The 12,810-nt window shown below is 41.2% G+C and overlaps 1 protein-coding gene across 2 annotated transcripts; it reads left to right on the top strand.

Annotated features, from left to right (window-relative positions):
* The first annotated feature begins 2,323 nt into the window (after positions 1-2,323).
* On the top strand, positions 2,324-9,488 carry ubxn6 (UBX domain protein 6). Of its 2 annotated transcripts, none has more exons than XM_012871682.3 (11): positions 2,324-2,536; positions 2,892-3,046; positions 5,024-5,088; positions 5,162-5,284; positions 5,382-5,479; positions 5,638-5,713; positions 5,792-5,876; positions 7,911-8,130; positions 8,273-8,403; positions 8,532-8,680; positions 9,321-9,488. In XM_012871682.3, exons 1-11 carry the CDS (start codon positions 2,454-2,456, stop codon positions 9,444-9,446), a joined length of 1,311 nt encoding a protein of 436 aa, XP_012727136.2. In that variant the 5' UTR covers positions 2,324-2,453; the 3' UTR covers positions 9,447-9,488. The 2 variants fall into 2 exon arrangements, with proteins under 2 accessions (XP_012727136.2, XP_012727135.2); XM_012871681.3 differs by having other exon boundaries at positions 2,325-2,536; positions 2,889-3,046.
* The last annotated feature ends 3,322 nt before the right edge of the window (positions 9,489-12,810 follow it).

Below are 12,810 nucleotides of genomic sequence, written 5' to 3'. Positions count from 1 at the left end.
CTTTTTCGGAGACCGCAGTGCTTGTTTCTCCTGTTTGCTTTTTTTTTTTGTCGCATTTCACTGTGTTAGATCATCAAACTAATTTTGATATTAGAATGCAGTAACTAGAGACAAAACGTCAATTTAAACCATAGTTACATTTATCAACAAAAAACGGCGTCCAAATAATTCTGCCCAATGTGCTACTTGTTAAATCGATAACCGGAGTATTTACTGTTAAACTATAGACCTGTTCGCGGCCTCCACTGGTTATTTTATCTGGTAATGTGGTGTTTCTATGGGATATCTCATAATCTCCAACATTACTTTGGGTATCTTTGATGGATGGATGTGGGGATGGGGTCAGGACCACAGCACAACATAGGACATAGATGTTATGAGATCATTCACTAAATAACAGTAAACATATTACAGCATTTTTTTAAGTTCAATAAATTCAACTGGAAATTCCAATTATTTTTACACAATAATTTTGACTCAAACAGCATAGCATGCATGACTTTTTGGAGGATCACTTGAGATGTCACCCAGGTAAACAGTTGCATACTAATATGTCAAAAAGGTACACTATACAATGCTTTTTGGAAGTTTTCATCCCCCTTGGTTTGTTCACATTTTGTAACATTACAACTGCAGAGGTCAATGTATTTTCTTAGGAAATTCTGTAATTGACCAAAACAAAGTAGTTCATTATTGTGAAGTTGAAGAAAACCTATACATGACTTCAATTTATTTATTTATTTTTCTGGTGGGGTACAACTTATGCTTTGGTTCTCGGATGTCTATGTTAAGAATTAAGTGCATCCCATGTATCCTTTGTCTTCTCCACCATTATATCACTTGTTAGCCTGTACCAAACGATTCCTGTAAAATTCAGTGAAGTTTGTTTTTTACCAAAACAAAGATTTAAGAAAGCAATATTATATTCAAACAAATTGACCGAGGAGCACATCTGCGTTGCAGATAAAAAAAAAAAAAGATAAACATGAAAAAGTTTGAAAGTTCCCTCTGACAAACAAAGCTTAAGCTTCACTGACAACTTTTGTACAAATCCTGTGATTATAACGTACTGAGCAAAAGACACAGTGGGAAAATAACAAATTTGTCAAGACCCATTTATTAGTCATATTCAATCAATACGAATATGTATTCATTCATGAAGCATATTTGTGAGATTAAAAGTACCTTTTTGAAAAACAAAAACAAACTATGAACCTGTATTAAACACAGTTTTTATCAAGCCCCTATTTCTGCATGACATGCTTTGCTTTTTTTTATCTGAAATGTTGTGTTTTTAATAACTGGAGGTGGGGGCAAATCATAATTAACAGAAATAAAGGCTTGAAAACATCTTTAGTCTGTATTAATCTTTATAATGTGTTTCCCTTATTGAATAGAGTTACCGAAATTAAATATTTCAATAATATTCCAATTTACTGAATATGACTTTTTTCAGACATATATACGTAGACGCCTCATTGGGCGCAGGTTTGGACGTCGACGTCACCGCCATATTGTATGTGGCAGAAAGTAGTGAACATCTATGTTCCCTGTGTATATGTTTTAAGTATTCAGATAGAAAGATATAGATGGAGCATACATATACTTGTAAAAACATATATAGAGATTAATTGATAGAGATTGGCAGCCAGATTGGATCGATGTTTTGATCGATATGTATATATAGATTTTGAAGTATTCTAAATAAATGTGTGTGTGTGTGTGTGTGTGTGTGTGTGTGTGTGTGTGTGTGTGTGTGTGTGTGTGTGTGTGTGTGTGTGTGTGTGTGTGTGTGTGTGTGTATTTATATAGACACAGATTAGCAAGAGAATTTTCTGGGGAGTATAAAAGAGATAAAATTACTAATATGAGAAAAAAGTCATAGGACAATAAAGTAAAAAAAAGACTTAAGTGGTGATATTATGAGAAAAACGTCATATTATGACAATTAAAGGGGAACATTTCCAGAATAGTCACAGTTTGCAGAACTATCTTAGTCCTGGAGTAATGGGAACAAGTTAGAATCTTATAATTATTTTTATTCTTTAGATAAAGTCGTAATATTACAAAAATAAAAATATTACGAATATAAAGTATATTCTGAGATTAAAGTGCCTCTGATACTGTTTAAATGACTGAGTCTAACTGCAGATTTGCCACATTCAACATGGCGGACGCTCTGACGCATCCTCAGCATAGGCAGAACACGCCCAACAACGCGTCTACGTATATATGTCTGTGCGCAGGTAGGTCTCGATTTATTTTATTTATTTATTTTTGCATCCGGCCACATGAGGGCGCCATTATTTTTTAGATTTTTTTTTGAAGCGGAAGCAGTTTTTTTAATGTAGATTTTGTTTTGGTTCGCTTCTTCCTAGCTAAGTGTAGCTTGGCTCTCTTCTGCATCTGCAGTTGTATTTCTGATGGTTTTCTTTCAGTGACAGCTACATAAGATGAAGAAGTTCTTCGAAGACATAAAAAAGGATATTAAATTTAAATCTGCAGGGCCCGGGAAGGCGTTAACAGAAGATGCAAGGTAAGTGTAAGAATGTATTGCTTTCTGCTTCGCCAACTCTAGATAAACCATAAACATTTTAGATCTTAGTTTTCACTAGATTGTTTTTGTTTTTTATCGTCTCCGGTGGTTCAGTCATGTAATCCACAGACGACGGGAGACGCCCAGCTAACTTTGACCCACAGATAATCCGCCAACAAGCTTAATTAAAGCGCTAAATGTGTTCTAGTGCTAAATAATAACCAAAGAGGAGCAGCGCTGTTCTCTGTTTTGATAAAAAACACGCCACCGCCGCGCAGGTCGGCGTCATCATAAGCCATGTGGCGTTTTGAAGGTCTGATCTGAACTCATGACATGTTGATGTTCGCTCCAGAAGCAAGCCCGCCGTGGCAGCGAGCAGCTCCAGCACCAAGCACAGCCGCCATGCTCCAAGCGAAGGAGCGCAGATGGCAGGGGCCGCGGCCCTGGCCCGCATCGAGCAGACGCAGCGGCCCAAGGTGCACACCTCCAAGGAGGCCATCAGGAACCAGGGTGAGGTACACACAGTCCTGATGCTGCATGGGTTCACCTCAAGGCGGGCTGATCTGAGCACAGTTCCCGATCACTCCTCTGGTCCAGGCAACACAAGATAGTGTGAAAGAAAAATTATCTAACTGGAATAAAACCTGCACCTTTTCAGCTCTGACCTAAAAAGGTACCAATTTGGATGAAACCCGGTAGCAGAGTCTCCATCAGCGTTCACGCACGCAGTCTGAAGGAGTCTGGAATTTGAGTCAAATATTTTCTAGGTGCAGATTAGTGTGACAAAAGAAGGAGTTTCTATAATGTGTGTATTTTCAGACTTGAATCCCTTTTCTATTGTTTCATGCTTTCCATCCAGGGATCCAGCCATCCATGTGTCTGTACATCCCTTCTTCTGTAATCCATCTTTCTATTCTTCCAGCTGCCCATTTGGCCATTTATACATGTTATTTATTTTCACCTATTCATTCATCTATTGTTTAATCCATCCATTCTTCAGTCCTTCTCTATTTTTCCACCCATCTATATTGGTCTATTTGCCCGTCCGTCCGTTCATTTATTCTTTGTCCTTCCCACTATACTTCTTCCATCTATGTGTTTTTCCATCCAGCCATCGACCCCCTTCCAATGGGTTTTATTATATTATTATTATTATTATATTATTTTATCTTTTTTGCGCAAGATCTGTATTTAAAAAGTTGTGTTTTTTTTTTTTTATTTATACTTTAAAATGTGGCTCAGAAATGTACTGAGACTGATTTTGACAAGAAAATCGTGGAGGAACCACAAAACCTTGTCATAATAATAATGATAATAATAATAAGAAGAAGAATCTTTATTTGTCATTGCAACATACATTGCAATAAAACATGTCCTGCATAAGTCTTTTAAACCCAATATCTCCAGGACGAAAGTGCAAAGCTCTAACCACTAGGCCACCATTCCCCAATAACAAAATACTTTGTCATTAAGGAGAACATATGCACGGTTGTTAATAATAAAAAATAAAAACAGCCATAAGAGGTGAAAATTTGCAGTCTCTCATTCCCTCCTTTTCCGACACACTGTTGACACTTTTCCTCATAAGCAGGAGATTCTCCCTGTGAGTCAGTTTGAAATGATTGCGTTCTGCCTACGATATATTTCAACCAAAATTGCAATGTTGACTTTTCTCTGCGTTAACCACAAGCAACAAAAATGGCCTCTAAATAAATATGTTTGTAAACAAGGACTATTTAAAACAAGAACTTTTAATGTTTCTATTAATCAGAATATTATTCAAGAGAACAGCTTTTAGTTGATTTGGACATTGATCCTTGTTGAACATAAAGTGCAACCAACAACCAAGTCTATGTATTAAACTGATTGACCTGTACTTAATGCTCTGTATGATTATATAAACTGTAAAACAAGTGTTAAAATTAGATTATCTCACTGCTGCATCTTTCTTCACTTTGTTGTTTGTGGAGGCGAACCCACTTTAAACATTTTACCGATACCTAAAGGACGTGTCTAATTCCCTAATTGTTACATAGCCAAAAATTGCTGAACTCTGCGATTTTGAAATTGCATTTTTTTTTTAAATCGCGATTACATTGAAAATGTGATTAATTGTGCAGCCCTACTGCCTTTCTCCTGAACTTGTGTGGATCTTGCTGCGCCGATAAAGAACGCACACACTGTGCTGAGCCTTGTCACAAACTCACAGCTGCACCACACCAAGCACCTCAAAGTAATCCTTGTATAAAGTTTGTAAAGATCTCCAAAAGATGCAAATCACGAAAAGAGCTCCTGCAACAGGATGCTGTTAGTAGCAGTCTAGACTCTGTCTTGTGTGATAACCTGTGGCGCCACTGATGGTGTTTTTATACCACAGAGTTGAAGCAAACGCTAAACACCTGGACAGATGTTGTTGTTTTTTCTTGCAAGAATTTGGTTAAAGAATCCCAATTTGCTTTGCTTTACTGATGTGCATTTGTTTTACAGTTAAAAGAGAGCTGGAGGCAGAGGCAGCGGCCCTGGCTGAGAAGGAAAATGTCGTCAGAGCTGAGGTATGTCCTGATTTTAACACTTCATCTGATTTAGAAAAAAACGTTCAACAGCTTTACATACATTTTGTTCCAGGAATCCACAGTGAGAGATCCGGCCTGCCTCTCCGTGTCAGGCGTCTACTTCACCTGCCCTCTCACCGGAGCCACGTTAACCAAGAGTCAGAGGGAGGTCCACATCAAAGAGGCCATCCTGATGGTACGTCACGGGACATTTTATCTTTGGGATTTAGAACGAGATTAGCCATAATCCTCCTGGTGTTGGTGGTAAAATATGCCGTGTTTTTTACCGTTAGCGCTTTGATGAGGACAATATTGAGGCTTCTGTTATGATGGTCCACACATTTACCAAAGACAGAGAGAAAGTGAAGGCAGCTGTGGACATCATCAGCAAGTAAGGCCTGTGTTTATGTCATATCATCTGATACTATAATTATACTTTAGCTTAGCCGGTTTGTAGTTTTTCTGCTGCTTTCCCACAGATCAGTTTCTCTTTGAACTTATATCTTTAAAATTGATTGATTATGTTTCTTTCTTCTTTTTTTTCAACAGGTATGTTGAAAATATATGTAAGAACCCTTCAGAGGAGAAATACAGAAAGATCAAAGTCAGCAACAAGGTGTTCCAGGTGAGTTTAAAGATAACGTCCAGGACTATTTATAGGTCTGATAGAAAATATGAAAATTGATTCCTAAATGTGTTACAGGAGAAAGTACGTCCTGTGGAGGGAAGCTGGGAGTTCCTGCAGGCTTTGGGCTTCATAAGTGTTATGCTTCCTGTGGAGGGTCAAGGTAGACGAATCCCGCTCCTTTCACAACATGGCCTTTAAAAAAGTATTCATACCCTTTGCACTTTTCACATTTTGTCAGGTTATGGCCCCAAACTTGAGCGTATTTTATGCCTTAGACCTACAAAAACTCGGGCATAATTATGAACTGGAAGGAAATGGATGAAACATTTTAAAAGATTTATTTATTTATTTATTTATTTATTTTACAAATAAAAGTATACAGAAGTCTTTAGTTGCATTTGTATTCACCTCCTTTAGTCTGATACCCCTAAATAGAGTCCAATGAAATAATTTTCCCTCAATATTAACCCCTGTTTTCACATAGAGTCCATCTGTGTGTAATTTTAATCCCAGCATAGATCCAGCTGTTCTGTGAAGGCTTCAGAGGTTTTTGTCAGAGAACATCAGTGAACCAACAGCGTCATAAAGGCCAAGGCAGACAGGTCAGGGAGGAAGATGTGGAAAAGTTTCAATTCAAATGAGTTTATTTATAAAGCGGCAATTCACAACACATGTCATCTCAAGGCACTTTGCAAAGTCAAATTCAATCAAATCAGACAGATTGGTCAAAAAGTTTCCTCTCTAAGGAAACTTAGCAGGTTGCATCAAGTCCAGACAAGCAGCATTAACTCCTCATGAAAGAGCGTAGAGCTACAGGGAGAGTCGTGTGCATTGTTGATGGCTTTGCAGCAATCCCTCATACTGAGCAAGCATGAAGCGCCAGTGGAAAGAAAAACTCCCCTTTAACACGGAGGAAGACCTCCAGCAGAACCGGGCTCAGTATGAACGGTCATCTGCCTCGACCGACTGGGGATTAGAGAAGACAGAGCAGAGACACAAATGAACACACAACAACTAATCCAGGAATGCTTTCTATGTGAGAGGAAAGTAAACGGGTAATGGCAGCACTAGCTGCTTAGTGGCTTTATCTTGGCAAGAAACACAGCAAAGTAGATATGCTCTGAGCCCATTTTCAGGTTTAGAGGATGAGAGAGGGCAGATAGTTAGCTGTAGTAAAGGTTCAGCATATAGCTAAGTCCAGGAGTGGGACAGGTTTACCCACTGAAAGACAGGGTCAAGTGTATCTTCTATAAAAGAAGATGATGAAGTTGTTGGAAGCAGGAGCTCAGCTGACCCCCCCCCCCCCCCCCCCCCCCTGCAGGACGATATCAGAGCTAAACAAATTTAAGCCAACCTTAAAAGTAGACAGGGTGTCTGCCTCACGGACTAAAACTGGGAGTTGGTTCCACAGGAGAGGAGCCTGATAGCTAAAGGATCTGCCTCCCATTCTACTTTTAGAGACTCTAGGAACCACCAGCAGACCTGCAGTCTGAGAGCGAAGTGCTCTGTTAGGAACATACGGGGTAATCAGAGCTCTGATATATGATGGAGTTTGATTATTAAGAGCTTTATACGTTAGAAGAAGAATTTTAAATTCTTGATGGTAAATGGCTTGTACTTGTACAGCGCTTTAACTAGTCTTGACGACCTCCAAAGCGCTTCACACTACAGTTCAGTCATTCACACCCACATTCACACCCTGACGGTGGTGAGCTATGTTAGTAGCTACAGCTGCCCTGGGGCAGACTGACAGGAAGCCAATGAAGGGAAGCTAAAATTGGAGAAATATGATCCCTCTTGTTGATTTTCATCAGAACTCTTGCCGCAGCATTTTGGATCAGCTGAAGACTTTAAACTGCATTTTGTGGACTTCCTGATAGTAAAGAATTACAATAGTCCAGCCTTGAAGTAACAAATGCATGGATTAATTTTTCAGCATCACCCCTGGACAGAATATTTCTAATTTTGCCGATATTCCAGAGGTAAAATAAGGAAACTCTGGAAACCTGTTTAATATGGGATTTAAATGACATGTCTTGGTCAAAAATAACCAAGATTTTTTACTTTATTACCAGAGGCCAAGTTAATGCCATCCAGATTCAGCTTGAGCTATTTTGTAATTGGACCTCTATAACAGTAGGATTTATTCAGCATTCACATCATATGACCTGTCTTTACATTTAATGGAGATCAGAGGGGGAAGAGGAGTTCCTGGTATTACCGGAGCAAAGCGCCGATGACCTGGAGCTGATGAAGGAGCGCAGAGATCGCCTTCAGAGAGGAGAGCCGGTCAGAGCTCAGCTGGACCGGCAGCCTCAGGCGTTCAGGCCGTCTCCCAACGCGCAGCGCTTCGAGCTGCCGCCCGACTTCTACAACCTGACAGCGGAGGAGCTGAAGAAGGAGCAGCAGCAGAGGTACGGCCAGTTTCTTTTAGTCGCTTCAACTATCTGCTAATGGATTCTTCCCCTGACACGCCTAAAGCACTTCCAGGGTTATTCCCAAGCGCTTTCTTAGTGTTTGTCCATCCATCTGTGTGTGTGTGTGCGTATTTCCCAGATCTGAGTTGGTGGAGAAGAACGCCATGCTTCGCACAAAAGCCATGAGGGAGAGGGAGGAACAGAAGGAAAGGAGGAAATACAACTACACCCTGCTGAGAATCAGACTGCCTGATGGGAACCTGCTGCAAGGTGAGCATCCACGTCTTTAGACCTGGAAGCTGCAAAGCCAGCGAGAAGCACGTCAAGCTCGGTTTTAGTGGCAGCGCTGACAGAAGTGGTCAGAACTGAGCAAGAACTGTGTATTTTTGTATTTGCAGCCACATTTTACGCCTGGGACCGCCTGCATGCGCTCTTCGAGTTGGTCCGGGAGTCGCTGGTGGACGGCTGGCAGCCCTTTGAACTCATCGCCCCCGGAGGTCAAAAGCTGCAGGAGTCTGAGGAAGTTTCCCTGGTAGAAAGTAACTTGGTGAGTTAAAAGTTGGCGTGGGAACCGGGCGACGGCGCCAAGACTTAAGGAGAGAAACGGGACGAGCTGTTACAGTTCTGGCTCTGGTAAACTAAAACGATCAGAGAGGAATCTAGAGAAACAAGATAAATGCACAGCGTGCCACTTGACTTGAATCAGGCTCACGGTGCCTTTCAAAAGTAGTAATACCTCAGCTAAACAAGGAAAAAATGGCTTTCAGGTTTAAATATGTTGGAAAGGCGTAAGATTTGTATTCAGCCCTCCCTGAGGAAATACTTTAGTTGAACCGCCTTCCGCTGCCGTCCACAGATTAGCCCCCTTTGAGCTGTGATTCACTGCAGCTCCTCCAAAGTCAACCCAGGCCTCCTAGCTGCTTCTAACGCTCTTCTTCTCCAGCCTGTTCTGTTCGGGTAAACTCAAGACAATTGTTTGTGCTGGGTTTTATTTGGGAGGGATCAGAGTGCTGGGGGATAAGAATTTCTTGCCATCACAGTTTGACCATCACAAATGCAAAGAAGTTTAAATCAGGGCTTTTTTTTCCATTTAAGAAACAGTTAAGCGGTGATAAAACAGGAGACGTTTCACTGCGTTTCCGTAATGCTTGTTTACCCCCAGGCTGCGTGTGTCTTTCTCGTTCCAGGTCCCTGCCGCTCTGCTCACGTTCGCCTGGGATGCGGCCGTGCAGGCTGACATTGCTGCTGCAGGTGGAAACAGCTCCACGCTCCTCAAACCAGAACTGCTGGAGAAAATTCAAACCCTGAGCTGAGCGGAGCGTAGGTCCACGAGCTGCACCCCCCCCCCCCCCCCCCCCACCAACCCACCCGCTGCTAAGGTGAAGCTGCCCCTAGAGTAGTGCTGCATTTATTTTGTACACCTTCTACTTAAAGTTAAAAACAGCAGCAGGGGGCATCTTCACCCTAAGGAGCTGGTTCCATTGAGCTCCCCTCCTCCTCCTCCCCCCCATGTGGGGACGTGCGTCCCCCTCCAGCATGTCTCGGCAGCACTTTATATTACAGGACACGCCGCTAACAGGCAAGGGCCGTGTTTGTTGACACGTCCCGGGTGTAGCAGCAGTCCATCAGATGGAGAGCAGACGTGTCGTTCCCCCCCCCCCCCCCCCCCCACCCCCAGTGTCTCAGCTGATTGTAGACGTTGCATCGTTCCCTGCAAAGGTGTTGTGGAAGTCTCCAGGCGGTGGCCTCCTGTTGTCAGTGTTGACGGTGAACTCTGTGTTGCCCGATGGTCGTCCGCTCGTCACGTGACTCAGGCCTGGCTCCGTTACTGTAAACACGCGTAAGCCGCTGCTGTCTGTTCGCCTCCTGCTGCTCCGCAGACACGTCAGCTTCAGCGGGAGCGTCGACGGACCAGGAACACGTTGTTTTTTGTATCGTAGCAGGAGGAAACGCTGAGAGTTTATTAGCTCTTCGTATATCGCGACACTTACAGTACAGCTTAATAAGTTAAGTTGATTTATTTCAGTAATTCATCTCGATTCATTAAAGCTTACCGGTAATGAAAACCCCAAATTCTGTTTCCCTTGTAATGCAAATATTCCAGCAAACCCATCAAAAATAATCTTCCTGCAGAAATGTCACCCATGAATGGTGCAGGAAAAGCACTCAATAGCTGGTCGGGGTCCTGCTAACAAATGAAATCTTTCTTTAGCTCGCAGTCATAATCATCAAACCTACCTGAAATAAATGGCTGAAACGTTTCGGCGTGTGTAGGTTAGACTTTCTGAATCCTAAATGAACTTTCCGACCATAATCCGATTGATTGAGACGCATCTGTACTTCCAGCAGCTCAAAGCACTTTGAAAGATGACGTAAGACCTAAAGATGGGTTTATTTTTCAGTAATCCTCTAATATGAAGCCTTAATCAGTGCATTATGGCCACTAAAGTGAAAAATTCTTTAATTTTGTTTTTAGACATTTATGTTAAAGCACAGTCATCTCTTTCTGGCATCAATATGTTCTCCATGAATCATATTTCTGCTCTAATTCATTATTTAATAAATGGGTTTTGCTGATCATCAGGACACTAATCTGAAGTTTTGGATTCCTGGAACACGTTTAGTTGACATAAAAAGGGTTTACATTATAACATTTATGGGAAGACGCAGCAAGCAGAGCTGCAGCGGTCCCGACTCCTCGCATCGCCATAAAGACGAGCTACTGCATTTAATAATCTAAAACGGTGCTCTGTGATAATATGAGAATCACACGTGATTCCTAAATTATACATCTTAACAGGTTTTATTCCTGTTTTCTTTCTTCCCCTGGATATGAAGCTATGCCAAGTACATGGATAGAAACAGTTTTCTAATGGTCGGTGTAGATAACGCCCTACCTCACCTCGTTCAGACTGATAAAAAAAAAATTTTTATTTCTAATGATTTTAACCATTCTATGTAATGCGTCTAATTAAGAAAGGGAGAGTTTCTGTCGCCATCCTGACATTTATTAAAGAAAATCAGCATCTGACCCGTTTTTTCCCCCCGCAGTTTTAACTTGGTAACCAGCCACCAACACATGTTCAATATTTGATAAGCTCTTTCATGAATTATTGAGCTGCTGTGATTTAAATGTCATGCTTTGAGTTGTGCTCTGTTGCTTTTGAACCTGCCTGTTCCAAAGAGGAAGACTCCCCACTGCGTATTTTCTTTAATAAAGTGAAAAGATCCGACAGGTGTTGTGTGCCGTCATTTCTTAATGAGACTTTTTGGAGGCAAATCCTGTTTTTAAAAATATGTTTGCATGGCTGTAGAAAGGGATAAGCCAAGCATAATTTAGGGTAGGGTGGATGGGCTCAGACTTCGACATACAGCGAGGGCCTCAAAGTAGAGCTGCTGCTTCCCTCACTGAACGAAGTCAGCTGAGGTGGTTCAGGCATCTGTTCTCAGAGCTCCTGTCTTAGACAAAAACTACCTAGGAGTCTGAGCATCAGAGCGGTTCACATGCTGCTGAGAGCGAATCTTGAGTAAGGAGACAGAAGAAATTTGTATCTTAGGTGTGTCGGTGTCTTAAGAGCTGTGGTTGGCTGAAAGAACAAGAAAAAAAGACAAATGCGCTCCTAGTAATGAAAGGAAATTAACAGATTAAACTGGATTAAGGAATGTCTCATGATGGTGAAATGCAGCAAAACTAATTTAATGTCACACATGTTTGAATACAGCTTATATACAACCTCATTATTTGGATTTGCTTACATTTACTCACCATACTGGTAATTTCACTACATCTATTTCATATTAAATGAGTAATAAGTGAAATTTCAACACTAAGTGGGCTGTAGACCAAAACGTGACTAGCCATCATGCTAAGGTGACCAGATTCTCTGTTTGCACCATCTTCTCTGCTTCAGACACTCTTAGGCTCGCTAAAAGTCCTCACTAAGTTTTTCTCTTACGGCTTAGGCTGCATTGTGAATAACTTATCTTACCGTAGTAAAATTTAAGATAAATCTTAAGAGTTCTGTAATTTCTAAAATTGATCCTAAAACGACGTGACTAAGATACTTTCAGTCTTTGTGAATACGGCCACTGATCCAGATGGGGAGGAGAGGGATGGCAGCCTGATCTCAGCTGGAAGGATGAATCAGGTAAAGACTTAGCAAGTACAGGCGGCAGGAGAATCGTAACCAACGTGAAAGACTCGCACTAAGAAAACCTGATATGAAGCCGACAGAACTGTGGAAAGCAGCTTTTAGATCAGCAAACTCAAATCAACCAGGAACCTCTAATGTTTCAGTTTAATTGCTTGACCCAGATCAAATTTCAATGCGTTAACTAGTTTAATTTGACCAACTTGTTTACAGTGGCCAGTTTATTAGACCCACTTTAAATCAACTAAATGCTGAGAGTCTGGAATGAGGCTCAAGTTGAGTTGCTTTTGTTTCTGGGAAACTCGCCTCTCCGATCCTCTTCTGAAAACATTTACAAGCTGCCACACATTTAAAAATAAATATTCACGTGCATCCCAGTAACTTAAATATCGGCGAAAACTTTACTTGGATCAGTAACTTGATTCAAAATGTGAAACTAAAAAGGTTTATTACACACAGTGACATGCATAACATTTCTGTACATCTTAGCTCACGGTGAATGAAAACCAGAAATTCAGGTTCCTAT

This window comes from Fundulus heteroclitus, chromosome 9, assembly GCF_011125445.2.
Source record: "Fundulus heteroclitus isolate FHET01 chromosome 9, MU-UCD_Fhet_4.1, whole genome shotgun sequence".
In the NCBI taxonomy this organism is placed as follows: Eukaryota; Metazoa; Chordata; class Actinopteri; order Cyprinodontiformes; family Fundulidae; genus Fundulus; species Fundulus heteroclitus.
The sequence above is the reverse complement of the archived record's forward strand: the minus strand, read 5'-3'. Positions and strand labels throughout refer to the sequence as shown.